General features: G+C 42.2%; 1 protein-coding gene across 1 annotated transcript; it reads left to right on the forward strand.

The window, feature by feature from the left end:
* The first annotated feature begins 3,018 nt into the window (after positions 1–3,018).
* Positions 3,019–15,524, forward strand: LOC133367739 (vomeronasal type-2 receptor 26-like). Its single transcript, XM_061591839.1, has 5 exons — positions 3,019–3,162; positions 5,946–6,776; positions 7,445–7,657; positions 8,240–8,366; positions 14,626–15,524. The coding sequence occupies exons 1-5, from the start codon at positions 3,019–3,021 to the stop codon at positions 15,522–15,524; spliced, it is 2,214 nt and encodes a 737-aa protein (XP_061447823.1).
* The last annotated feature ends 9,853 nt before the right edge of the window (positions 15,525–25,377 follow it).

Genomic DNA, 25,377 nt, shown 5'->3' on the forward strand with positions numbered 1-25,377 from the left:
GTGCAGGCAGGCCAGAATTGGTGTTATATGGTTGAACCGTCTGGTCCCCATTAGTAGTCTGGCCGCTGCATTCTGCACAAGCTGCAATTTCCGAACCGTCTTCATTGGCAGCCCCACGTAGAGCGCATTGCAGTAATCTTATTTCGAGGTTACCAGCGCATGAACTACTGAAGCGACGTTCTGTCTGTCTAGTTAGGGGCATAGCTGGGCCACCAGCCGAAGTTGGTAAAAAGCACCCTGAGCCACCGAGGCTATCTGAGCCTCAAGTGACAGGGATGGATCTAAAAGAACTCCCAAGCTATGAACCTGTTCCTTCAGGGGGAGTGCAACCCCATCCAGAACAGGTCGAACATCCCACATCCTGTCAGGAGAACCATCCACCAGCAGCATCTCAGTCTTGTCTGGATAAAGCCTCAGTTTGTTAGCTCTCATCCAGTCCATTGTCACAGCTAGACATTGGTTCAGCACATCGACAGACTCACCTGAAGAAGATGAAAAGGAGAAGTAGAGCTGTGTGTCATCAGCGTACTGATGGCAACGCACTCCAAAGCTCCTGATGACCACACCCAGCAGCTTCATATAGATATTAAAGAGCATGGTGGACAGAACTGACCCCTGCGGGACTCCATACTGGTGCCGAGCAATGCTCCCCAAGCACTACCCTCTGGAGACGACCCACCAGGTAGGAGCGGAACCAGTGCCACGCAGTACTGCCCACTCCCAAATCAGTGAGCTTAGTAACCTTGGCTTTTAGAAGCAACATTTCTTTTTCTTTCTTTCTTTCTTTCTTTCTTTCTTTCTTTCTTTCTTTCTTTCTTTCTTTCTTTCTTTCTTTCTTTCTTTCTTTCTTTCTTTCTTTCTTTCTTTCTTTCTTTCTTTCTTTCTTTCTTTCCTTCCTTCCTTCCTTCTTTCTTTCTTTCTTTCTTTCTTTCTTTCTTTCTTTCTTTCTTTCTTTATAACCCACCCTTCCTCCCGCAGGAGCCCAGGGCGGCAAACAAAACCACTAAAAACACTTTAAAACATCATAAAAACAGACTTTAAAATACATTAAAACAAAACATCATTAAAACATTTTTTAAAAAGCTTTTAAAAAAAGGTTAGAACATATTTTTTTAAAAACGTTTAAAAACATATTCAAAAGCAATTCCAACACAGACGCAGACTGGGATAAGGTCTCAACTTAAAATGCTTGTTAAAAGAGGAAGGTCTTCAATAAGTGCCAAAATGTTACCAATCTAATATTTGAGGGGAAGGAATTCCACAGGGTACGTGCCGCCACACTAAAGGTCAGTTTCCTATGTTGTGCAGAACGAACCTCCTGATAAGATGGTATCTGCAGGAGGCCCCCCCTCAGAGCGCAGTGATCGACTGGGTATATAAGGAACAAGACGGTCTTTCAGGTATCCTGGTCCCAAGCTCTATAGGGCTTTGTACACCAAAATTAGAACCTTGAACTTGGCCCTGCAGCAAATGGGCAGCCAGTCCAATTCTTTCAGCAGCAGGGTGACATGTTAGCGATACCCTGCCCCAGTGAGCAGTTTTGACCCCATCCCAGCAGGCAACTGGTAGTTGTAATCTTTACTTCCAACACTCATCATCACCTCCCCATAAACATAAATAGAGGAAGGGCTCCATTAGTCCCCCTGCAAAAAAAGACTTCACCAAAGCTCAACTCCAAGCTGTGTGGCAATGCGACCTTGGCTGCATCCTACCTACTACTGCACCTTTCTACAGATTTTGTAGCAGTTTCACTGAGCATCTGTTTGGCAGGGGGTAAAGTCTGCTGGAGCAAGGCCACACCCATCCTATGCACATTATTTAAATGCAGGTATCCTAGAAACTCACTCAAAGGTATAGAAATGCAGGTGTAGTTTCTTTTCCTAAGTTTGTGTATGTTTAAACAGAAGTTTACTCTAGCCCATGGAACTATAATGGTTTTAACTATTTCTGACATAAAGTATTCCTTTCAGGTCAGGAAGTTATAAGTAGCACTGATCTCGGTGGTAAGGACTAGTGTGGGGGTCTGGAACCTAACCCGCTGATCTTCTCCTCCGGCGTGATCAGCTGTAGTGCAGGGACTTCCAGCCGCTGTGGTGCAGCTGACGGTGCTTGGCCCCTGAAGCTCCCCATGCTCCAGCTGACTGCATGCTCCAGCTGATCAGCTGTAGCACGGGGAGCTTCAGGAGCCAAGCGCTGAGCTCCCTGCGCTCCAGTTGACAATCAGCTGTAGCGCAGCGGCTGCTGCTTCCCGCACTACAGCTGATAGCCCCGCTGGCACCGCCATATTAGCAGGATGCCGAAAAGCGGGGCCCTACTGTATGAGAATTTTGCAATGCAGTTCACCAACCTAAAATGTTTACAAAAATGCATATGTTAGGGGAAATTTTCATGACAATTTTTTTTTAAAAAAAATACAAATTGCTGCAGAAATATGAAGAACTGAATTTAAGATTGGAAAAATGAGAAGTGGAGAGAACTGAAACTGACACCTATTTCCATCTCTAGTAAAAAGTTTGTGCATGTTTATCTCTAAAGTTATAGTGTGTCAAAGTACTTCACTTCCACTGTGTCATGCAACAAAATTGCAAAGACATGCCTCTCTCAGTGACTTTTCTGCTACTCAAGTGAACAAAACTAAAACCAAATGTACTGTCCTTTTATTTACAATGGTCCAATCCTCTACACATATTTTCAGAAGTAAATCTAATTGATTTCAATAGCCTTTACGCCCAAGTCAGGGGGTATATGACAGCATCGTTAATATTCCTTTCTCATTCTTTTGGGAATCAGAGCTGCAGTAACCTTTGCACACGTGGTGCTAGCAAAATCTGCTCTGACAGTCCCATGTCTCATTGTGAATTTCATTGCAGTCCCGTGGAACAATATTATCAGCATTTTTTCTCATTTCATTTTGCCATTCTGGAGATCGATAACAACCCCAGGTTGTTACCCAATATCACTCTGGGGTACCACATCTACAACAACTTGTTTAATGGAAGGATAACAAGTGAGATTATCATGGATCTACTCTTCAAACAGCAACAGAAGATATGTAATTATAAGGATGATAGGAAAACGGAAGTATTAGCTGTCATTGGAGGTTTTAAAGCAGACTATGCCATCCAGATGAATACCATCATGGGTCTCTACAAGTTCCCACAGGTATGCATGTATATACTTTGGAATAAATAAAAGGTATGAAATTACCCCACAATGAACACTGTCAAACCATTTTATTTCCTGGAATCATATAAGTCTCCATTTTCTACTTCTTTGTGGGTAGAATATGTTTATACCATCAATCTGCCTCACTACTCTTACAACTGTGGGTTTTGTGCAATCTCAGTCATATTCACAGTAGACCTGTTGGAAGCAATGGACATGTCTAGTTTAGGCACAATAATTGCATTCTGTCTGCTCTGAGAAAGCCTTACTTTATATTATATTATATTATTTATTTATTATTTTAACAAAATTTATATGCTACTTAATCAAATAAATAAATGACTAAACAGTTTACATGAAATAATATAAAGTATTTATATTACTAAAACAAACACTTTAAAAACAAGGAGAAATAATATAATTATTAAAACAGATCAAATCAATACAGTTTAAAACCTATACATAATAAGGTTACATGCTTGGGTAGGTTTTCATAAACAATCTTCTTGATGAGACATTGAACATAGCAAAACGATTTTTTTGCCCAATATCAATAACTACAGAGTTCCAATGAATAGGGGCTGCTACCCTAAAAGATTGATTTTTTTCTAAGAGCAGAACAAAACTGATTTGGCACTTCTAAAAGCATCAGTGGCCAAATGGGCACAGATGGGTTAAGGCATTCCTTCAACTAAACTGATCACAAGCTGTTGCAGACTTTATTTACTATCATGTTGAATTAGGCCCTGTCACAGCTTGGCAGCCAATGCAGACCTATAAATATAATTCACTAATAGGCAAAAAACCTTGAGGTTTAAGAATGTACCTATAGCCCACAGATATTTCTATCAAACTTTAAAATGCAGGGAAATTGGGCAGCTATAGTGAATGTACCGGAGGAGCAGGAGACCTGACCTCCTCTCTGAGATATTGTACTGTCCTACAAATTTGTCAAAATGCAAACACTATTTGGGTTGGTCTTTCACAGTCCAATGCACTTGCTGTGTAGCTTGGAAGAATTTGGTAACATGTGCCTCTGAGCATATAGTGAGTGGTGGCAACACCTGCAACCAGCCCAAAGAATAGAAAGAAGACATGTGCTATGCTGATCTTGTTTTAGCAGAGAGAAAGCAACATTATTAAGACAGTTGATGTAGTTCAGTGTCTGATTTACTTTGCAATTTTAGTGAAGTTGCCTATAGGAAATCATTTTCTTTTGTTTCTATTTCTGTGAATATGTGAAGTACAGCAACACTTGGCAAAATTTATACTAAAAAAACTCCAAACATAATAATGGCACTGACTTGTGCAGAATAGTCTCCAGTGGAGCTCAGGAGTGTCTCAATGTGCACAAGATAAAACAATGGGAGGTGAAATATACTCTAGCAAAATGGTAGGTGTGCTCTATGTTTTTAATTGACCGTGCCCACCTTGCCTTAAATGAAGCGGTTTAAACACAGCAGGCTGAAAACATGCATCCTCTTTCTTCCAACAGCTAGAGTCATTGCCGAAGTAGCAACATATTGGAATCAGTCTGATTTTTCATCAAACTGCAGTTTCAGATTCAACTTTTAATGCACCCAAAATAGAAATAGAATATAAACTCCAATTTGAAACACAAAAGGATGTCTTTGCCATCATATGACATTGACCAATAAAAAGGCTTTGAAATTAATACAAATAAATTTGACACAGATTTTTAGGGTGAATAATGAGGGAAATAACATTTTCTAGTTTAGATTCTCTATAGAAACATTAGTAACACAGAAAAGAAGCAAAGTAAGAAGAACAAACATACAAAAATATAATTCTTTATCTTTGGAGATGGCAGGTGTTGCCATCACTCACCATATGCTCAGAGACACATGTTACCAAATTCTTCCAAGCTACACAGGAAGTGAATTGGACTGTGAAAGACTAACCCAAATGGTGTTTGCATTTTGACAAATTTGTAGGGCAGTACAATATCTCAGAGAGGAGGTCAGGTCTCCCGCTCCCCTGGTGCATTCACTAGAGCTGCAAAATTTCCCTGCTTTTAAAAGTTTGATAGAAATATCTCTTGGCTATAGGTATGTTCTTAAACGGCAAGGTTTTTTGCCTATTAGTGGATATAGATCAAAATTATTAAAGTATAGATCAAATTAATAAGTTTAAAAACTATACATAAGAAGTTTACATGTCTGGGTAGGCTTGCATAAACAAATATATATTTTAGTAGACTTTGAACAAAACAAAATGAAGGTGTTTCCCTGATATTAATAAATACAGAGTTCTAATGAATAGGGACTACCACACTAAAGACTGATTTTTTTCCCCAAGCGCAGAACAAAAAATATGTTTGCACTTATAAAAGCATCAGTGGACAAATGGGCACAGATGGGTTAAGGCAAACCTTCAAGTAATCCTGTTGCGAACATTATTTATTATCACCTTGAATTTGGCCCTGTCACAAATTGGCAGCTAATGCAGATCTTTGAATACAGATGTAATAGGATCTCCCTCTTGTCAGCAATCGTGCTGCAGCAGTCTGCACTAAATATAGTTCCTCTACCAAGCACAAGGGAAATCCTACATAGGGTGTATTGCAGTAGTCTAACCTTTAAGTTCCCAGTTCACTGTACATTTAAGTTGAGGGGGGAAATGAATCTTCAGAATATTACAAATGTCATTGAAATGTGTGTGCAACCAATCTATTATTGCAAGTTAAGGGAGGTGATCACATCACTCTGGAAAAGAGTTGTTTTTCTCCAAGCACTAATAAATCATGCTTTCTTCATTAGCTCACCTACGGTGCATACGATGCTCCACTCAGGGGGAAAACTGTATTCCCTGCTTTGTACCAAATGTCACCGAGGGAAACGGCTCTGCACTTGGGGATTGTCCAGCTACTCCTGCATTTTGAGTGGACATGGGCTGGGCTCATTGTTTCAAATGATGATGCTGGAGAAAGCTTTGCACAGATTTTGACATCTCTGCTTGCTGAGAATAACATCTGTGTTGCCTACATGCACACATTTGGAGAAAAAATAAAATATTGGCATGAAGATGGCATGAAACTTCATTCAATGGTACATCAAGACATGATATTCACTACAGTCAATGTGGTCATTGTAAGTGGGGATACTAGCTCTCTGCAGGATCTTGCATATATGTTATCAAACATTTTCCGAGGGAAATATTTCGATAAGGTTTGGCTCGCAACACCTCGGTGGGATATCAGCCAAGAATGCATGTCAGACCCCTTGTCTCCTTGTTTCCATGGTTCCTTGTCCTTCTCAGACCACAGAAAACCAGTTCCAGGTTTTTACAACTTTCTCAAAAACCTAAAACCCGATGAATCCATGATGCACTTTATCTATACATTTTGGGAAACTTCATTCCAATGTTATGTTTTTGATGAAATGCAGGATTTTGAAAAAAAGTGTAGCAGAATGGAAAGAATTGGGATTAACCGCACACCTTTTTTTGAGCTGGATATGACTAGTGAAAGCTACGCTCTCTACAATGGTGTCTATGCCATAGCATATGCATTGCATAACATTCATATTTCAGGGCAAAACCTCATGAGGAATAGAGCAAAATTCAAACAGTTGAATGTTCAGACTTGGCAGGTAAACTCCATCCCCTCTAATTTGTTTGTATGAGTGCAATAATAATAATAATAATAATAATAATAATAATATGTATATCCCACCAACTAACACATAGAATTGTTGAAATTGTGTAATAATCTTTTTTATTAGGAAATCATCTGAAGACTGGTGTGTAGAGCCCTTGTATCCAGAGCACTGAGATCATCTGGAAGAGGGCTGTTAGTTGTCCCCCTTGTTACAGAGGTCCAACTGGTCTCAACCAGAAGTCTGGCTTTTCATGTAATTGGTCCTATTCTGTGGAACACTGTTCAAACAGGGATTCATCACGCATTCTTACTTTTGATGTTTAGGCGTCCCTTGAAGACTTTTTCTCTGCAGAGGTCTATGCAGCTGCTTAAAATGTTTTTTGTCCCGAGTCATTTTAATGACTTTTGTATTGTTTTACATTGTTCTATATTATTCTACCCCACCCTGATGGCAGTATAGAAATACTTTTATAAATAAATATATAAATAAATGTGCGCATGAACTTCAGGGTCAACTATAGTGTACATGATTCAGTGGTAGATTAAGCAGAGGACAGGTCCAATTTTTGAGCTGTGTATAATGTACATTATTGAATAGAAGATAAAGCAGGGGACAAGTTCCATTTTGCAGACACTTGACTGTATTCTCTCCCAATTTAGCTCAACTCTTTCCTGGAAAACGTCCATTTTAACAATGGGGCTGGGCATGAAGTCTTGACTGAAAATGGGAGAGTCTCAGCTGGCTATGATATCATCAACTGGGTCGAAGTCCCCAATGGCACTTACCAGAAATTCCAAGTTGGGCATATTTCAGCAAGCCACGAGCTCACCATCAATGAGGATGCCATTGTGTGGAGTAAGATTTTTAACCAGGTAAGAATAAGCTGCACAGCCGAAGTCCACATATATGGAAACATCCTGTTGTTCAGACGTTGCTTGTATGGAATTCACATGTTTCTGGTATTGAAAAAAACCCAAATAAACTAACAAGACATTTTCTTGTCTCTGAACATTGTAGAACACGGGTAGAAAAAAATAAGCAGAATTTGTGGTAATAATGATAACCTCTTCAAAAGTTCCAAAAGGCATTGTGAAAAAAATGATGTGTGCCAAAACATAAAAAAAATGAAGAGAGTTATTACATTTGGTGGTAATTATACTTGGAAGTATATCCAATGAGGTTAACCAAAGTGGCATTATGGATAATTGAAAAGGATCAGTTCAGGTGATTCAGAAGTAGAATTTTACAAATAACGGTTTCAAATCTCCAATGTATCTTTCATTTTATAGCCTTGTGAAATGTAATTGTTGTGTGCAATTCCATGAATGGCTTCTCTTGTATCACAACAGGGAAAGAGATTTCCCTATATTAATTTCAGGACAGGGTTTTCAAGACTGCTGTTCTGCTAGCTTGTAAAGGCTGGTGTTACAGCCTTTCTTCTTTCTCATCTATAGACAAAGCCTCATTCCCAGTGTGTTGAGAGATGCCACTTTGGACAGCACAGGATGATCCAGGAAGGGCAGCCCACTTGCTGCTATGACTGTACTCCATGCCCAGAAGACATGTTTTCTAATAAGGCAGGTAAGTGAGAGGGCATGGATTTGCCCCAGGAACTGTTCAAACACTTATATATTCTCACAATCTTTCTGGAAATGAATTTTTAATCCCATAATACCTAAATCTATTATTTTGTCAATCCTCAAGTGAAGGAAAACTGATGCAACCTTTAGTGCCACATACAGATGCATTTTGAAATTTTGCAGGTAGTTAGTGAAAGTTGAGGTATCAAGGGAAACCCTAGAGTTTTGACTAATGTACATAAGAACATAAGAACATAAGAAGAGCCTGCTGGATCAGGCCAGTGGCCCATCTAGTCCAGCATCCTGTTCTCACAGTGGCCAACCAGGTGCCTGGGGGAAGCCCGCAAGCAGGACCCGAGTGCAAGAACACTCTCCCCTCCTGAGGCTTCTGGCAACTGGTTTTCAGAAGCATGCTGCCTCTGACTAGGGTGGCAGAGCACAGCCATCATGGCTAGTAGCCATTGATAGCCCTGTCCTCCATGAATTGGTCTAATCTTCTTTTAAAGCCATCCAAGCTGGTGGCCATTACTGCATCTTGTGGGAGCAAATTCCATAGTTTAACTATGCGCTGAGTAAAGAAGTACTTCCTTTTGTCTGTCCTGAATCTTCCAACATTCAGCTTCTTTGAATGTCCACGAGTTCTAGTATTATGAGAGAGGGAGAAGAACTTTTCTCTATCCACTTTCTCAATGCCATGCATCATTTTATACACTTCTATCATGTCTCCTCTGACCCGCCTTTTCTCTAAACTAAAAAGGCCCAAATGCTGCAACCTTTCCTCGTAAGGGAGTCGCTCCATCCCCTTGATCATTCATACATTTGCAATGACATTTCTCTAATATAATACATTTTGTATGTTATTTTCCATAATATATTCATTTCAGGTACCCCTTCCCCTAATATATGCAATTTTCCACACATGGTTTGGCTGGAGAACTGCATCACAAAATCCAGATAAGAGTGAATTTCAAAGGTGTTTCACTTCTCATAATGTTGTAGAAAGTGTGAATTTGATAGATTCAGCTGTAAATGTGAACAGAATCAAAATTTCTCCCTCATTGCTATCCAGGAGGTTACACAGCTCTGACTTCTTGTCAACCAGAACCCTGTGATCTCCCTTCCATTCTCCAACAGGATAATCATGTTGTTATGACTCTTGACCGCTCACTACCTTAAGCTTTTGTCATATCATGAGACCCTCTACATCTCAAGAAGAATATCATGACAACGGAGGATCCAGATTCCCCATTTATCAACCAGACTGGAAATAGCTGCAGAGAGCATATCTCCCTCTTTTTGTCCTAGATGTTAGAAAGAAATAGACAGACACCAAATGTGAATACTGGGCTGTGCCAGCCACCCCAACCAAAAGAAAATAATCTAAATAGTGAGTGGCAAGGGAGGAACCAGACCTGGCCCTGACAGCCCACTCAAGGAAAGTACTGAAGGTCTCAAAGGCAGAACACTAGATAGAGCAACCCATGGGCATTGCTTTATCTACATTAGTACTGGCCTTGGAATTTAAACCTGAAGAGGTCCACATCCAAAGGGTGCACTGGCAACAGGCAAAATGCAGACTTGATGTCGCATTTGGCCAAGAAAGCACCATGTCCCCCCCCTACGAACTACCCTGACCACCTCATCAAAAGATGTATAGCGCACAGAGGGACATTCATCTGAAATGCCATCATTAACTGATCCTCCTCTAGGGAACAATAGGTTATGGATGAGATGGTACTCACCAGGTTGCTTCTTCAGGACAATGCCCAAAGAAGAGACCTGGAGTTCTGGGAGAGGGGGGCATGGATAAGGGCCAGAAATTCAGTTGGCCTCTATCTACTTGGCAGGTTTTGCCAAAACAACAGATGCCAGTGGATGCACAGAGGCCTGGTTAGGGCATGAAATGGATGATCTGAGTCCTGAATATGGAATCTGAAAGCCATCAGAAAACTCACACCACAAGTAGTTGGCAGCTTTCCAATTAGGGTAAACCTGAAGAAGACAGGAAAGGGGGGCAACCTAATAGGGCTATTGGCCTTCCGCCGTACCTCCATCCACAGAAGACCATCTCTTGGGATTCTGCTGTTCACCACCCCTGTTTAAATTGTCACAAGTGGCTGGGATGGGCTCTTCCCCAGATGCCACAGGTGTGTTTAAACCGACAAGGGTTACGGATTCACCGACCTGAACTGTTATAGGCCCAAACGTCCTGCTGAGATTGAACCCACTGAGGCGTCTGACTTAAGCCAGAGGCTACTCCTTGACCCTGAACTAAACAATGCCCACTGTAAGCCCTGTTATTTATCGCTGGCTTGGCCGGGGTCATGCAGTGCAGCCACATCCCCTGGTGTTCAATGTCTCAGCGCATAGTTGGGTGGAGCACCACTCTCTGACAAAAGTTCTCATCATACTGCAACTATGCGGTACTCAATAAATCATAGCTACTTCTTTATCTTTTGCCTCTACCCCAACCTTGGCATTTCCCTCTGAGTCCCGAAAGAGCAGTGTGAAAATGTCTAAATATTCACCACACCATATCTTTTCCTTAGTGGCCTGTGTAACGTGATCACCCAAAGGGAGAGATGAGTCCCCTTGAGGATACACAACTGGAGTTACCTGCCCCACTGAAGATGTGCACGTTGCTCCCTGTTCCAACCGTACTACCCTAGCAACCAAACCAGGGATAAGATTAGTCTTAGAAGCTGTCCTGGCCAATCTTTTAGATAAGAGTCTATTACTCAGCCCTGCTTCAGGATCAGGCGGGGTCAGCCGACCCTTCCCCAATGCCTCGATCCGTGAGACCAGAGCACAGGGCATACCCAAATCCTCATCTTCATCCGAAGATGGGACAAGAGTGAATGAGTGTCTGACAGGTTGCTTGCCCACCTTGACCTCTTTCTTTTGCTGTGCCTCCTTTGAAGGCATGATAAAGCTTATCAACCCAACAATATACCAAGGAATGGAAGATTAGAGTCAGGTCCCTGAAAACCTGTATGCCTGAATTCCCTTAACAACCACCCAAAACACAGCCTCAATAGAAATGGGTAAAAGCGGGGGGGATTATTACAGTAGGGCCCCGCTTACCGGCACTCTGCTTCCCGGTGTTGTGCTAATGCGACGGCTTTCGTTTTCCATTTTAAAGCCGCTTTTGCCGCTTTTGCGGCATTTTGGCATCATTTTCGCACGACGCACCCCATTAAAGTCAATGGGGTTCCGCTTTATGGTGTTTTCCGCTTTATGGCGGGGGTCTGGAACAGAACCCAACTTATAAGTGAGGCCCTATTCTATGCTGAAGTTAAGGAAGTCCACCCAGGCCTGGCAGCCACACAAAAAATGGCCACCAAGGCCTAACCTTACCTAGATGGCCACCGTGCCCTGACTACGCCTTAAATGCAGGCCCAAATAGGGCCACTGAGGCCTCGCCCATGACTAGGCCATGTGCTAGCTTCTCCCTCAGACCCACTCCAGGCAGGCCCAAGTACGTGTTGCCCTCACCCCCACCAGGCTGCAGGTGGCACACGGAGGCCCAAACAGGCCTCAGGCACACCCAGGCTGCAGGCCGCTGGCCACAAAAGCCGCTAGGCCCCAGGCACAAAAAGGCTGTCTTGGCCCATCAGGCTACCCACAAGAAGCCCAGAGCCAGTAAAACACCTCCCCAATCCAGCTGAAATGGACCAAAGCAGCTGCAGCAGACGCCACCCCCACTCACCGAAAAATGTGCCCACCTTTGGAGGGAAAGGTGGGCAAAGCCCAGACTGGCCGACTTGAGCAGGTACCAAAACTGTAGCTGCCACTGCACAGTAGGGGCCAAAGAAGGCCAAAGGGACTGTTCCACTGCTTCAAGGCTTGAACAGGCTCTGACAGCCACATTTGCCTGTTCCCTCCACCCAGCAACACCCCCCCTCTCTGCAGCAAACACAGAAGAGGTAGAGCTAAGGGAAGAGACGGCTTAAAAGGCAATCTCCCTGCCCCAGCTCCATTGGCCTGAAGACCCCATGTGACCTCCTTCCTCCTTCGGGTTAAACCACCCGAGTCTTCATTGTGTGAGGATAGAGGGTGAAGGCAAAGGTGCCCGCACATATAGTGGGAATGACATCCACTGAGCATTCATTTTGTTATAGAATTTTGCATTAAGCATCTTTCATCCTAAAATACAGACTATTGAAGGGATATGCAAAGAAGATAAGGAGATTCGTTCATATCTTAAGCTCATTTCAATCCCATTGTTACTGTCTGCTTTTTCACCTGGTTTATATCCAAGAACTGTTTCAACTCTCAGTTTTAGGGTCATAAAACAAGTTTATATATTTTGCCTGCATATTGTTTTGACACAATCAAACTCAGTAAGAAATAAATAAATATAAATAATTATAAAAAGACTAGATGATCAGCTAGTAAAGTATTTACTGCTTATGGTAGAGATGAATGAAAGTATAAAGATGGTCCCAAGCCATGTAAGGCTTTATTGGTTAAAACCAGCACCTTGAATAGAGCTTGGAAACATACAGGTAGCCAATGCAATTGGGCCAGAATTGGTTTTATATGTTCGAACTGTCTGGCCCCATTAGCAATCTGGCCACTACATTTTGCACCAGCTGCACTTTCCGAACCGTCTTCAAAGGCAGCCACACATAGAGTGCATTGCAGTAATCTAACTTGGAGGTTACCAGAGTATGGACAACTGAAGCCAGGTTATCCCTGTCCAGATAGGGGCGTAGCTAGGCCACCAACTGAAGTCGGTAGAAGGCTCTCCGTGCCACCAAGGCTACCTGAGCCTCAAGTGACAGAGATGGTTCTAGGAGAACTCCCAAGCTATGAACCTGCTCCTTCAGGGAGAGTCCAACCCCATCCAGGACAGGTTGGACATCCACCATCTGGTCAGAATAACCACCCACTAACATCTCACTAGCATCTCAGTCTTGTCTGGATTGAGCCTCAGTTTATTAGCTCTCATCCAGTCCATTGTCGTAGACAGGTATCGGTTTAGCACATTGACAGCCTCACCTGAAGAAGGTGAAAAGGAGAAATAGAGCTGTGTGTCATTAGCTTACTGATGGCAATGCACTCCAAAGCTCCGGATGACTGTACCCAAGGATTTCATGTAGATGTTGAACAGCATGAGGGACAGAACTGACCCCTGTGGAACCCCATACTGGAGAGTTCAGGGGGCCAAACAATGATCCCCAAGCACCACCTTCTGGAGCCAACCCGCCAAGTAGGAGCAGAACCACCACCATGCAGTCCCTCCCACTCCCAACTCAGCCAGTCTTCCCAGAAGGATACCATGGTTGATGGTATTGAAAGCCGCTAAGAGATCAAGGAGAATCAATAGAGTCACACTCTCCCTGTCTCTCTCCTGACAGAGGTCATCATACAGGGCGACCAAGGCTGTTTCCATGCCATAATGATAATGTCACTTTCACTGTCTTCTTCTCTGGCTTATCAGCCTGGCAATGTTAACTTGCACCTGACACATGAGAGCACAACTCCTGCCTCAGCTGGAGATGCTGCTAACACTGTAGATCAAAAGAGATAAAGTTTAAAGTCTTGCAGTGAAGATGAAAGAAAAGCTAATATTCCAAGATGAGGAGTGCAGCTGGAAATCACTTTCCCTGCTAACTGGCATGTTTGAGCATCGGAAAGATGGGCATGTGACAGAAATTATGCAGTGTCAGGTTCCTTCCCATCATATCCTCCCTGATATTTATCAGGAAAGTGCAACTGTTGGCTTCTTTTCTTTTCCAAAGGACAGCTCATAGAGAAAATAATGGTTAAGACTTCCCAAGATAGGCAAGGCCACTTAGGAATAACATTAGCTTTTTGAAATGTGTTTCCATCCTATTGCCTAAGTTCTACATACTCTGGAAACATTATTGATAGTGTATAGATATAGTTTGAAGTAAAAAAATGTTCTCTTTTCCCCTTTTGAGTCTTTCCCCTTGAGTTTACTCAGTGTAAAATAGTAAAAGCTGTTAGAACCCATAGCAATGCCCAAACAGCAGCCATAAATCCAATGTAGAACTGATACTGCCTCATTAACAGATAATAGTCAGGATGAAAATTTCCAAAGAAGGGTAGGGATACAAAACTGTCTTGTCCATTTGATCCCTTCGCTTCTGTGTCTTCTTCTTTTCAGTGTGTAAGCCCGACGGCAAGGGCTGTCTCTCAGACATTTAATTCAATTCGTATCCAGCATTTCTTCATTACTGCATCACTATCTGAGCTGATGGATTGACTAATCAGGTGTGTATCTCTTTCAGACGCAGTTCATTGTGACAAGTGCCCTGAAGATCAATATCCAAATGAAAACAAGGACCAATGTATTCCCAAGGTTATAACTTTCTTGACGTATGATGAGCCCTTAGGGATCACTTTGGTTTCACTTGCTGTTTCCTTTTCTTTCATCACAATTTTTGTATTCCAAACCTTTCTCAGGAACTGGAATACTCCCATTGTCAAAGCCAACAATCAGAACCTCACCTGCCTTCTTCTCATCTCCATCCTGCTTTGCTACTTGTCTTCTCTCCTATTCATTGGCAAACCTCGGAACGCCACCTGCCTTCTCCGACAAGCAGCCTTCGGCATTGTCTTCTCTGTTGCAATTTCTTGTGTGTTGGCAAAAACAATCATTGTCATCCTAGCTTTCCTGGCCACAAAGCCAGGCAACAGGGTGAGGAAATTTCTAGGGCAGAAAGTAGCAAATGCCATTGTTCTTTTTTCTTCCCTCGTTCAAGTGGGCATTTGTACTGTTTGGGTGTCAACCTCTCCTCCCTTCCCAGATGCTGACATGCACTCACAGACTGGACACATCATACTGGAATGTAATGAAGGCTCCATCACCATGTTTTGCTGTGTACTGGGTTACATTGGCTTTCTTGCCATCATCAGCTTCATTGTAGCTTTCCTAGCCAGAAAATTGCCGGATACTTTTAATGAAGCCAAGTTCATCACCTTCAGTATGCTGCTGTTTTGCAGTGTTTGGGTGTCCTTTATTCCAGGCTACTTGAGCACTAAGGGGAAATATGTTGTGGCTGTGGAGGTTTTTGCCATCTTGGCTTCCAATACTGGACTATTGATTTGTATCTTCCTTCCAAAATGTTACATTATTCTTCTGAGAGCTGATCTGGATTCTAGGAAATTACTACAAGGAAACACATAATTATTAACTTTGATTCTAGAATTGTAGTTTCTTCCCACTAGAGATGGGTGACAATTTTGCCGAATTTAGATTTAGCACTGGATTATTCAGTGCTCTGTATATTCTTCACCTTTGTGGAGTGATATTGTTTGCTCAGAATTTCAGTGCCTTTCCCATAAATATTGTCTCAGATATATTGTTCTTTAAATGATGTTACTCACAGCACAGCAGTACTGTTCTCTCTCTCTCTCTCTCTCTCTCTCTCTCTCTCCCGTGCCATCCACATGAATAATCCAAGCTTCAATCAAAAGGAAGCAAGCCAAGTCTCGCCCATGTTAAGGTCTCAGGGCTTGCGGCACTGAAAGCTGATTTTATTCATTCGTTTCCAAAATGAAAACAGCCAATGTTTGTTAACATGAAAACTGTCCAGCCTCAGTCACTGAGGAGGAGGTAGCAAAGCTACTTTCCTGTATCAATATTTCCTTCCAAAGTATCAATCTTTTCTTTCAAAATGTCGATGTTTTCTTTCATTCATTGATATTTCCTTTCAAACTATCAATCTTATGAAAGAAGATGATATATTAAAGGAATTATTAATATTAATATTTCTCGGAGGGAAATTGGGCCAGTAAAAGCGGCAGAGAGTGGGCAAAGAACGTACTCAAATCAATACTGCCTGTTAGGATGCTGTCTAAGCGGCACTGGCCAACAGATCCCATTGAAATATTACAAGGACACAGGAGTTTTTTGAAGTGCCTTTGCTGAAATCCATTCTCATTAAGTTCTCCATTTGGGTTATATGGAGAAATTCTGTTTTTGTTTATCATTTGAACTTTGGAAAATATTTATCTCTTGTGATGTAAAAATGTTAAGTGTCCATGTTCAAGTTCTTGCGCTGTTTCTACAGTATGTCGCAGGCCTGTTTAGCAGTAGCTGTTTGGTGATGATCTGAAAGTGGGGAAAGATTATAACATTTAGTATTTTCATATGGAGTCTGAGTGATGTAAAATTTCATTTTCACTGGACTGACAAACAGACTCTGCCAGGCTGAAGGTTTTAGTTAGTGACAAGAGGGTGATAAATTGTCACTTGGGAGAAATCTTTTCCATTGGAGAAAGCCCGTTCGTGTTGGAAATGTAAAGCGAACACCATCGAAAGCTGAAGTGAAGGTGGATAGCTGTGGCCTGAACATTAATATGTCCTTCTTTATGCAATAACTATCATGTGCTGGTGATGATAACAAAAGGTCTGTTGAATCATCTTTTGAATTAAGCCACTGCATGGGATTAGGAGATGAATTTTCAGATTGAATAGAGATACTTGACCAGCAGGGCGAACCGTAGGATAAATATTACCCTATGCGAGGAGTGCATTTGGTGCTCCCACCTCTGGTCAGCTTTGCATGGCCACCCAGAGGGTTTATGGGGCCTGGAGCAGGTGTCATTTTGTGGGCCCTGCTGCTGCCCCCTACAATGACCCATGCATGCATGTACAGAACTGGAGGTGGCATACAAGAATTATTGCACACATGGACCACATGTTAGAATTCTCACCTGAAGCTCCTCCTTGTCCTGGGATGAAGCAGAAGGATAGATATGCTTAATTTTTTCTTACACGCAGATAAGGGAATAGGGATCAGGCTGTGTTTTCCCTGAGTGCCACCTCCAAATTCCAAACCTCTCTTGGCAATGCTCAGTCTGACAGGTCTTCTCGTTGTGGCCTGCTGCTGGACTTCTTCACTACTCACTAACTCGGGGTTCCTCCCTCAAGGCCTGGCCTCACACTATGCCTCCACCTATCCTTGTGGTAACTGCCTATCCATGGAGAGCAACATTGCTCAAAATCTTCATCTCTCGGCTGCCGTGCTACTGTTTGCACAAGCCAATGCTCTAAAAACCACATTCTGAGCAGTGACAGTGCACTCTGCAGCACAGCAGAATGATCACAGGTTTTACCTTCAATATATTTGTTTTGTTTTGTGGCAGTTCCTACCTTTTGGAAAGCAGTCTTTATGTTGGAATATCCATTATTTATATATTTAAACATAAGAAAGAAAAGTTATAAATAAAAAAGCTACCCAGCTGACCTCTGTTTCTAGCATTTGAAGTGGTAAGTGCTCGGTAACATTGCCTCAAAGGAAAGCTGTGTTCCACGGTTTTTAACCTAGCACATAAAGAGTCAAGGTACTCCTTTGTGGCCACAGCATGGTGTTCTGGTCCAAGAGGATGGTGTCCCAGACCAGGCATGGAACACAGTTGGGGTTCAGCCATTGTGCTTTGGTCCAGGGGCTGGGGAGATACGGCATGCTGTGGGAACGCCTCCTGTCAATGCTTTAATATGCTTCATTGGTACAGCACCCGCCACAGGTATTGGTTCTTCATTTGGGAGGCAACGACCTGGGAATCTTGAAGAGAAAAGCCCTTATCATTCAGGCTTGCTTGTTCTTTGAGGCCATACGTAGAAGGTGGCCTGGGACTGTCATTGTTTGGTCCGATATTCTCCCCAGGAGGATTTGGAGGGGTGGGATTGACCGCGGGAGCCTGAACAAGGCTAGTCGAAAAGTAAATAGGAAAGTCTGGCTCACCCTTGCTGATAGGCAGAGTGAGGTAATACATCATCCAGAGGTGAAGCGTGGCAGGGCTGATCTTTACCGGCCAGACAGTGTTCATACGTCTGACTTGGGTAATGATCTGTTTCTGACTGATCTGCAGAGTGCCCTGCATATATTTATTTGGTGCAGGTGGGAGAAGAGGGACTAAGGTGAGGCTTGTCCACTTCTGTGGTGGATATATGTGGGGATTTCACAGGGCAGGGTTTGGTGAGCACCCTTAGGCACCCTTTAAGGTGATCGGTGGGTTCTGAGGCCTACCTTCCGGGTAGTGAGGCTGGTTGGCAGGAAAAGGCTAATCTTTGGGGCTAACCTGTAACACCCACTCAGAATTGTGTGGTCCTGAGGGGAGGTGGAACAGGAATACATCTCTAACCACCCTGCAGGGATGGCTTCCAAAGGAGGGGCTTGGGCTTGGACCACCCCCTTTTCCATGGCAGGGCGTCATTGCCCAGTTGGGTAAGATTTAGGTCCCACATTTTTCTCTGCAGATCATTTATTATAGAATCAAATACTTAATTGTCTTTATTTGAATAAACATGGCCCTTGATATACCCACATTTCATCTTGTTTTGCCTCTTCATTTCCTGGCTATGGCCTGCAACTATAGACCACTCTTCATCCACAAGATTTTTTATTTTATTTATTTATTATTTGATTTATATCCCGTCCTTCCTCCCAGCAGGAGCCCAGGGTGGCAAACAAAAATGCTAAAAATGCTTTAAAACAGCATAAAAACAGACCTTAAAATACATTAAAACAAAATGTTAAAAACATTTTTAAAAGCTTTAAAAAAGCTTTTAAAAAGGGTTAAAATATATTGTTTTTTAAAAAGCCATATTAAAAAGCAATTCCAATACAGATGCAGACTGGGATAGGTCTCAACTTAAAAGGCTTATATCCAAAAGTTCTCCTTGATGCCCATGACACTTCATACTGACAAGATGGAGGCACTGTTGGTGTGGAAGCTGGCTGACCTGCATGGAGTGATATGACTGGTCCTGGATGGGGTTGTAATCTTCCTAAATGGCCAAGCTTGTAACTTGTAGCTTCTCTTCGACTTAGCACTGACTGTAAAATTAGAAGTGGTAGTTGTCCCTATTTTGAAAAGTTGCTGGTGACACAAGTCACAAAATGGCTGTTGTGGTGGTGTAGCATCACCAAAACGTGGGTGTGACATCTTAAATGCATAAAAAGAGACAGGACCACAAAACAGTGCAGGCATGCCTGTCATCAGTGGGGAAGAGGGCACCTATGATATTCATTGCTGCATGTAAAATGAAAAGCTACATGCACATTTCATGTGTTCATAAAGGAAGGGAGGGTGTCCAATGCAGGCATCCAATGACATATAGGTATGTCTATGGCAGTCTGTGCTCAATATAGGTGAGGGCAAGCCAGTGCAAACAGGAAGTGAGGAAAAAAAGCACACAACAGCAAATACATTCTAGATTTCTGAGGGGATATATTGAGAACTTTTGTGGACACTATAGGAGGAACTGATGGAAATAATGGGGCCTGTACACGCCATGTTGTCAACCTCTGCACTACTGTATGTGGGACTCGATTTCAAAATCCAACAGAAACCCTAACTGATGAAGCATGTGGGCACTGAATTGCTGGAGGTTAGGGGGTCAAGGTCATTAGAGCATAATACGCTAAATTGGTACCAATTGCACTTTCAGAGGCCCATCTCATGTACCTAGCTACTGTGGTGGCTGGAGGACAGACAAAATAAAGAACTTCTTCATGCAATGCAGAGTTAAACTATGGAATTCATGGAGTTTAAGGCTGTCAATGGCTACTAGCCATGATGGTTATGCTCTGCCCCCATAGTCAGAGGCAGTATGCTTCTGAAAACCAGTTGCTGGAAGCTAAAGGAAAGGAGAGTGCTCTTGCACTCAGGTGCTGCTTGCAGGCTTTCCCCGGACATCTGGTTAGCCACTGTGAGCACAGAATGGTGGACTAGAAGGGCCACTGGCCTGATCCAGCAGGCTCTTCATAAGTTCTTATGTGGCTCCATGTCAGTGGGGCATTTGAATCTACTCTGGGTTTTAGTCTAAACTTCCAAGGAACTGGGGTAGTGGAATCAAGTCTGGGTTATAGTCTGAACTTTCAAGGAGCTGTCTAAGGTGTTGAAACCTATTCTTGCAATGGATTCAGCTATAATGGTAGGTAGGTATGAAAGACAGGGCTTTGGCAGTGAAATCCCCATACTAGGAAACTCCATTGTTTCAGGGTTATGCATGGTCTTGACCCTGTTGGTTTTTAAATGCACATCTTGTTTCCAAAATTGCAAATTATGTAAATTCACCTTTAAATGTGAACAGCTGCAAAACTGAGGGACTGGGGAAGACCAGACCTGGGAGTGAGTACCTGAGCATCTGCGTGATTGCTTGCTTGCTCCTTGGGGTTACTGACTCTTGAGACAGCTGAAGTCGCTGATAAGTGCTGCAAGGACTAGGAACCCCTGCCTGGCCCTGACTCCAGAGAGAGGCTGCAGTCAATCTTGTAGCCTCTTTCATCAGCTCCTGGCTGGGTCAGGGGACATAAAAGCCCGGCTGCCCTTGGGACACCAAAGGGGATCATCCCTTGGGGAGCCCCTTAGGGAGTCCCAAAGGTGAGGGTGCTACCCCTTCGATTTTTATTCTTTTTAAACCAAACTAGAGGAGATTGGTAGTGGGGAGTGTCTATGGCACATGTGTAGTTCCTGTTTGTGCAGAGCTTGGAAAAGTTACTTTTTTGAACTACAACTCCCAGCAGCCCAATCCAGTGGCCATGCTGGCTGGGGCTGATGGGAGTTGTAGTTCAAAAAAGTAACTTTTCCAAGCTCTGAATTTGTGCAGTGAACCGAATGATATGAGAACGTCGCCAGATGCCTTCAGCGTGAGAGTCTGCAACTGGCAGAAGGTTGGTCCTCCCTGAGTGTGAGATAAGGGCGGGAATAGATGTGCCCTGCGTGAAAGACATTGAGTGGGTCTGACTGTTCCCAATTCTTTCAGAGGCCTCCTGGGATTACTGGTTTGGGTAGGTTTTGTTGGTGGGCTCTGTTGTGCCTATACCAGTTTTGGAGGAGTCTTAGTAAAGCGGAACAACGGTGATACCATCCCAATTTCAGTGATCATGATTAGAGGGAAATATAGCCATGGGGAGGTGGTGAGCTACCATAGTAGATAAGAGTAAGTGTATATATGCCTTGTTTCTTGCTCCTACTCATGGATGGGTTACTTGTTGCTCATCTGCTGTGCCCACTAACCTGTGGGGGCACCATTGTTTAAGTCAGATTGGTACACAATCGGTACACACTAATTCATAATTTGTTCATAAATAAAGGTGCTGATTTGGTTTGCATTACCGAGAGCTGGGTAGGTGAGCTGGGAGGAGTTGATCGGACCCAGCTATGCCCATCTGGATACTCAGTGCAACACCAGCACAGGCTGCCGGGTTGGGGGGAAGTTGCTATGGTCTACAGAACTTCAATCTCTGTCACCAGGAAACCAGTCTGTCTAGACTGGGCAGAAATTAAATGGAAATTTAAAACAAGAGTAGGGATGTTGAATAATCAACAGGAGAACACACTGACTGACCGAGATGAAATAAAAGGAAGATGGAAGCAATACACTGAAGAACTCTACAAAAGAGATGCCAGGATGACAGATTCATTCACGGAGGAACCATATGATGAAGAACCAGACATTTTAGAATGTGAGGTGAAAGCTGATCTTAAAATACTTGGAAAAAACAAATCACCAGGAACAGATGGCATACCAATAGAGTTGCTACAAGCTACTGAGTCTGAATCTGTCCAGGGTTTGACAAAAAAATGACATGAAATATGGACAACTAAGCAGTGGCCCACAGACTGGAAGCATTTAATATATATCCCAATTCCAAAGAAAGGGGATCCCAGGGAATGCAGTAATTATTAAACTATTGCCTTAATATCCCATGCAAGTACAGTAATGCTCAAGATTCTACAACAAAGGCTCTTCCCATATATGAAGCGAGAAACGCCAGACATCCAAGCTGGATTTATAAAGGGAAGAGGCACCAGAGATCATATCGCAAACATACATTGGATAATAGATTGGAGCAAGGAATTTCAGAATAAAATCACCCTGTGCTTTATAGATTACAGCGAAGCCTTTGACTGTGTAGATCATAAAAAACTGTGGGATGCTTTAAAAGAAATGGGGGTGCCACAACATCTGATTGTCCCAATGTGCAACCTATACTCTGGATAAGAGGCTACTGTAAGGACAGAATATGGAGAAACCAATTGGTTCCCAATTGGAAAGGGTGTGAGATAGAGGTTTATTTTATCACTCTGTTTAATTTATACGCAGAACATATCATACAAAAAGCTAGATTGGACCAAGATGAAGGAGGCGTGAAAATTGGAGGGAGAAACATCAATAATTTAAGATATGCAGATGATATCATACTACTAGCACAAGAGGAAAGCACAAAAGCAGGACTACAGCTGAATGTCAAAAAGACTAAAGTAATGACAACAGAAGATTTATGTAACTTTAACATTGACAATGAGGACATTGAACTTGTCAAGGATTATCAATACTTTGGCACAGTCATTAACCAAAATGGAGAGAATAGTCAAGAAATCAGAAGAAGGCTAGGACTGGGGAGGGCAGCTATGAGAGAACTAGAAAAGGTCCTCAAATGCAAAGATGTATCACTGAACACTAAAGTCAGGATCATTCAGACCATGGTATTCCTGATTTCTATGTATGGATGTGAAAGTTGGACAGTGAAAAAAGCAGATAAGCAAAAAATCAACTCATTTGAAATGTGGTGTTGGAGGAGAGCTTGGCACATACCATGGACTGCAAAAAAGGCCAATAATTGGGTGTTTGAACAAATTAAACCAGAACTATCACTAGAAGCTAAAATGATGAAACTGAGGTTCTCACACTTTGGACACATAATGAGAAGACATGATTCACTAGAAAAGACAAAAATGCTGGGAAAAACAGAAGGGAGTAGAACAACAGGAAGGCCAAACAAGAGATGGATTGCTTCTATAAAGGAAGCCACAGATCTGAACTTACAAGATCTGAACAGGGTGGTTCATGACAGATGCCAGAGACCGCCTTGACTGTGGGGTGTTGTTTAGGGGCTTCTGTTTGGGTAAATGTTTAATTTCTGATGGTTGATTTTTTGTTTTGTTGTTATTGGGATTATGCTTCTATATTTTATTGTTGGATTTTATTAGGAATTATCAATTTATCGTATGTTTTTTAAGATGTTTTTTTAATTTACTGACTATTCGAATATATTTCTTACAGTGAATTGTATAACTTTTTTTCTGTTCATGTTGTGAGCCACCTTGTGCATAAATTGTTATGGAAAGGTGGCATACAAATAAACAGTGATGATGGTGATATTTGATAAATTTGCTTATAATTATATTGTTGCACGCCTCCCCAATCTCCAAGCAATGAGATCTCATAGGTCCCTGCACTCATCCAGGGTTTGGTTTCCTTTGGGAAGAAGACCAGCGGAGACTGTGGTGTCTTTATGAAATATGGTTTATTTATTTACACACATTCCAACCTGAGCTTAGGATGGAAGGGTTCAAGGCATCAGCAGTCCAATATCCAGCTTTTCCAGCTTTATTACAGGAGGCATCCTATAGCCATGATGCAGACAGACAGCCTCTCTGCCTGCCTCCAGTTCTCAGGCATTCTCTAGACAATTCTAAAAACACTCAAAGCACAAACTTCTGCTAGCCGCCAGGAAGGGGGGGGAGAGGCTCTCCTGAAGAGTTTCAATGACAAAAGGGTCTTTCTGGCCCATTCACCAGTTGCTGGGCAACTAATAGACCCATTTTCCTACCTGGCCAATCTATTAGCTTAACAAAAGAGAGACTCATCTGACCAGCAGAGCAAGTTCCTCATTCCAAGGCACAGGATTATAAATCAGAGGCTGGAAAGGGGACACACAGGGACCATCCATTCCAACCCCAAACTCATAACAATATTCTACCTAAAATAGTGGCCCATATTTTAAAATCCTGATTAAAAAAGGAGATGCTGGCACTCATACATTGATAAAAATGTGGTGAGTGTCAGCACAAAATGCTTGCCATGGGTAGAAAAAAATAGGTACTGGTACTGCTTATGGCTGGGTACTGTAAAAAAAAGCACTGACTACCATTAGTACCTTTTCCCATGTATTTGGAAACTTTGCATAAAGTTTGCATAAAGTTAGGAAGACTTTGCATAATTACTTTAATGTGTCTAATAATTGATTTTCAAGTTCTTTTGAAAAGTTCTTATAATATTATGTAATATTCTTATAATATTTGGCTGGAAAGCCACCAGGATCAGGGGCTTTATTATTCTTCAGTAGCTGATTTGCTTAATTCAAAAGATGATCCATTTTTTTTTATCATTACCACCAAAGGATAGTTATCACATCAAGGATTGCACAATCTTCACAACATTAAACTACCCTTACAACAAGTAGTTGGCACCTGCCCTGGAACCAATATTTTCAGATAAGAATTTTTTGCTGGCGATATTGGGCCCAACTTTAAGATTATGGCAAGAGATCACTTGGGGAGGGGGGTATGATTAAACAAAAGGATTGTTGTCAGGGACATATAAGATTTTGATGGACATTAGGAAAATGAGTATAATTTCTAGAGTGAGATAGGAGAGAGTTCTAGGAAAACCCAGACCCATACCACAACAGAATAAGATTTGGTTTCAGATGGATAAATTATCATTATACTTGTCAATTAGAGAAGCTCAATATAATATGTTATTGAGGTGGCACCTTACATGGGTGAGGTTAAATAAAATCAATGTGGTTGATCAGTTTTAATGTGGAAATAATACACAGGAAATGCTTATTTATTACATATGTGGTGGGAATGCCCAGTTGTCATGCCTTTTTGGAGGCAAATAATGCAATGCATATTAGATATTATTGCACATGTGATAAGATCAACTTCTATGATGCTATCTTTCAATGTGGTCAGATAAAACTTTATGACAAATTTGAGACTGCTAGTCAGTATTATGCGGGTTGGCACAACAATTATATGGGCAAGGATATGGAACTGTTTACAGGCCCCAAGAGAAAGGGAACGGTTGAAAAATGTATAGAATTGGCAGTAATGGATTAGTTGACGGAGTTGGTTAGATGAAGGGAGGGCACAGTGGGGAGAATGGATTTTGCTAAAAGATGGAATTATTTCATCATGTATTGGAATCAGAGCTTGGAAAAGTTACTTTTTTG

This window comes from Rhineura floridana, chromosome 11 (genome assembly GCF_030035675.1).
Source record: "Rhineura floridana isolate rRhiFlo1 chromosome 11, rRhiFlo1.hap2, whole genome shotgun sequence".
NCBI classification, from domain to species: Eukaryota; Metazoa; Chordata; class Lepidosauria; order Squamata; family Rhineuridae; genus Rhineura; species Rhineura floridana.

What these genes read in the sequence shown, in the direction of transcription:
- LOC133367739 (XM_061591839.1), top strand. Translation starts at nt 3,019, where the DNA reads ATGGATCTACTCTTCAAACAGCAACAGAAGATATGTAATTATAAGGAT. An exon ending in TGAATGTTCAGACTTGGCAG is followed by an intron (nt 6,777 to 7,444) that starts GTAAACTCCATC and finishes CTCCCAATTTAG; the next exon opens with CTCAACTCTTTCCTGGAAAA. An exon ending in GGAGTAAGATTTTTAACCAG is followed by an intron (nt 7,658 to 8,239) that starts GTAAGAATAAGC and finishes TCTCATCTATAG; the next exon opens with ACAAAGCCTCATTCCCAGTG.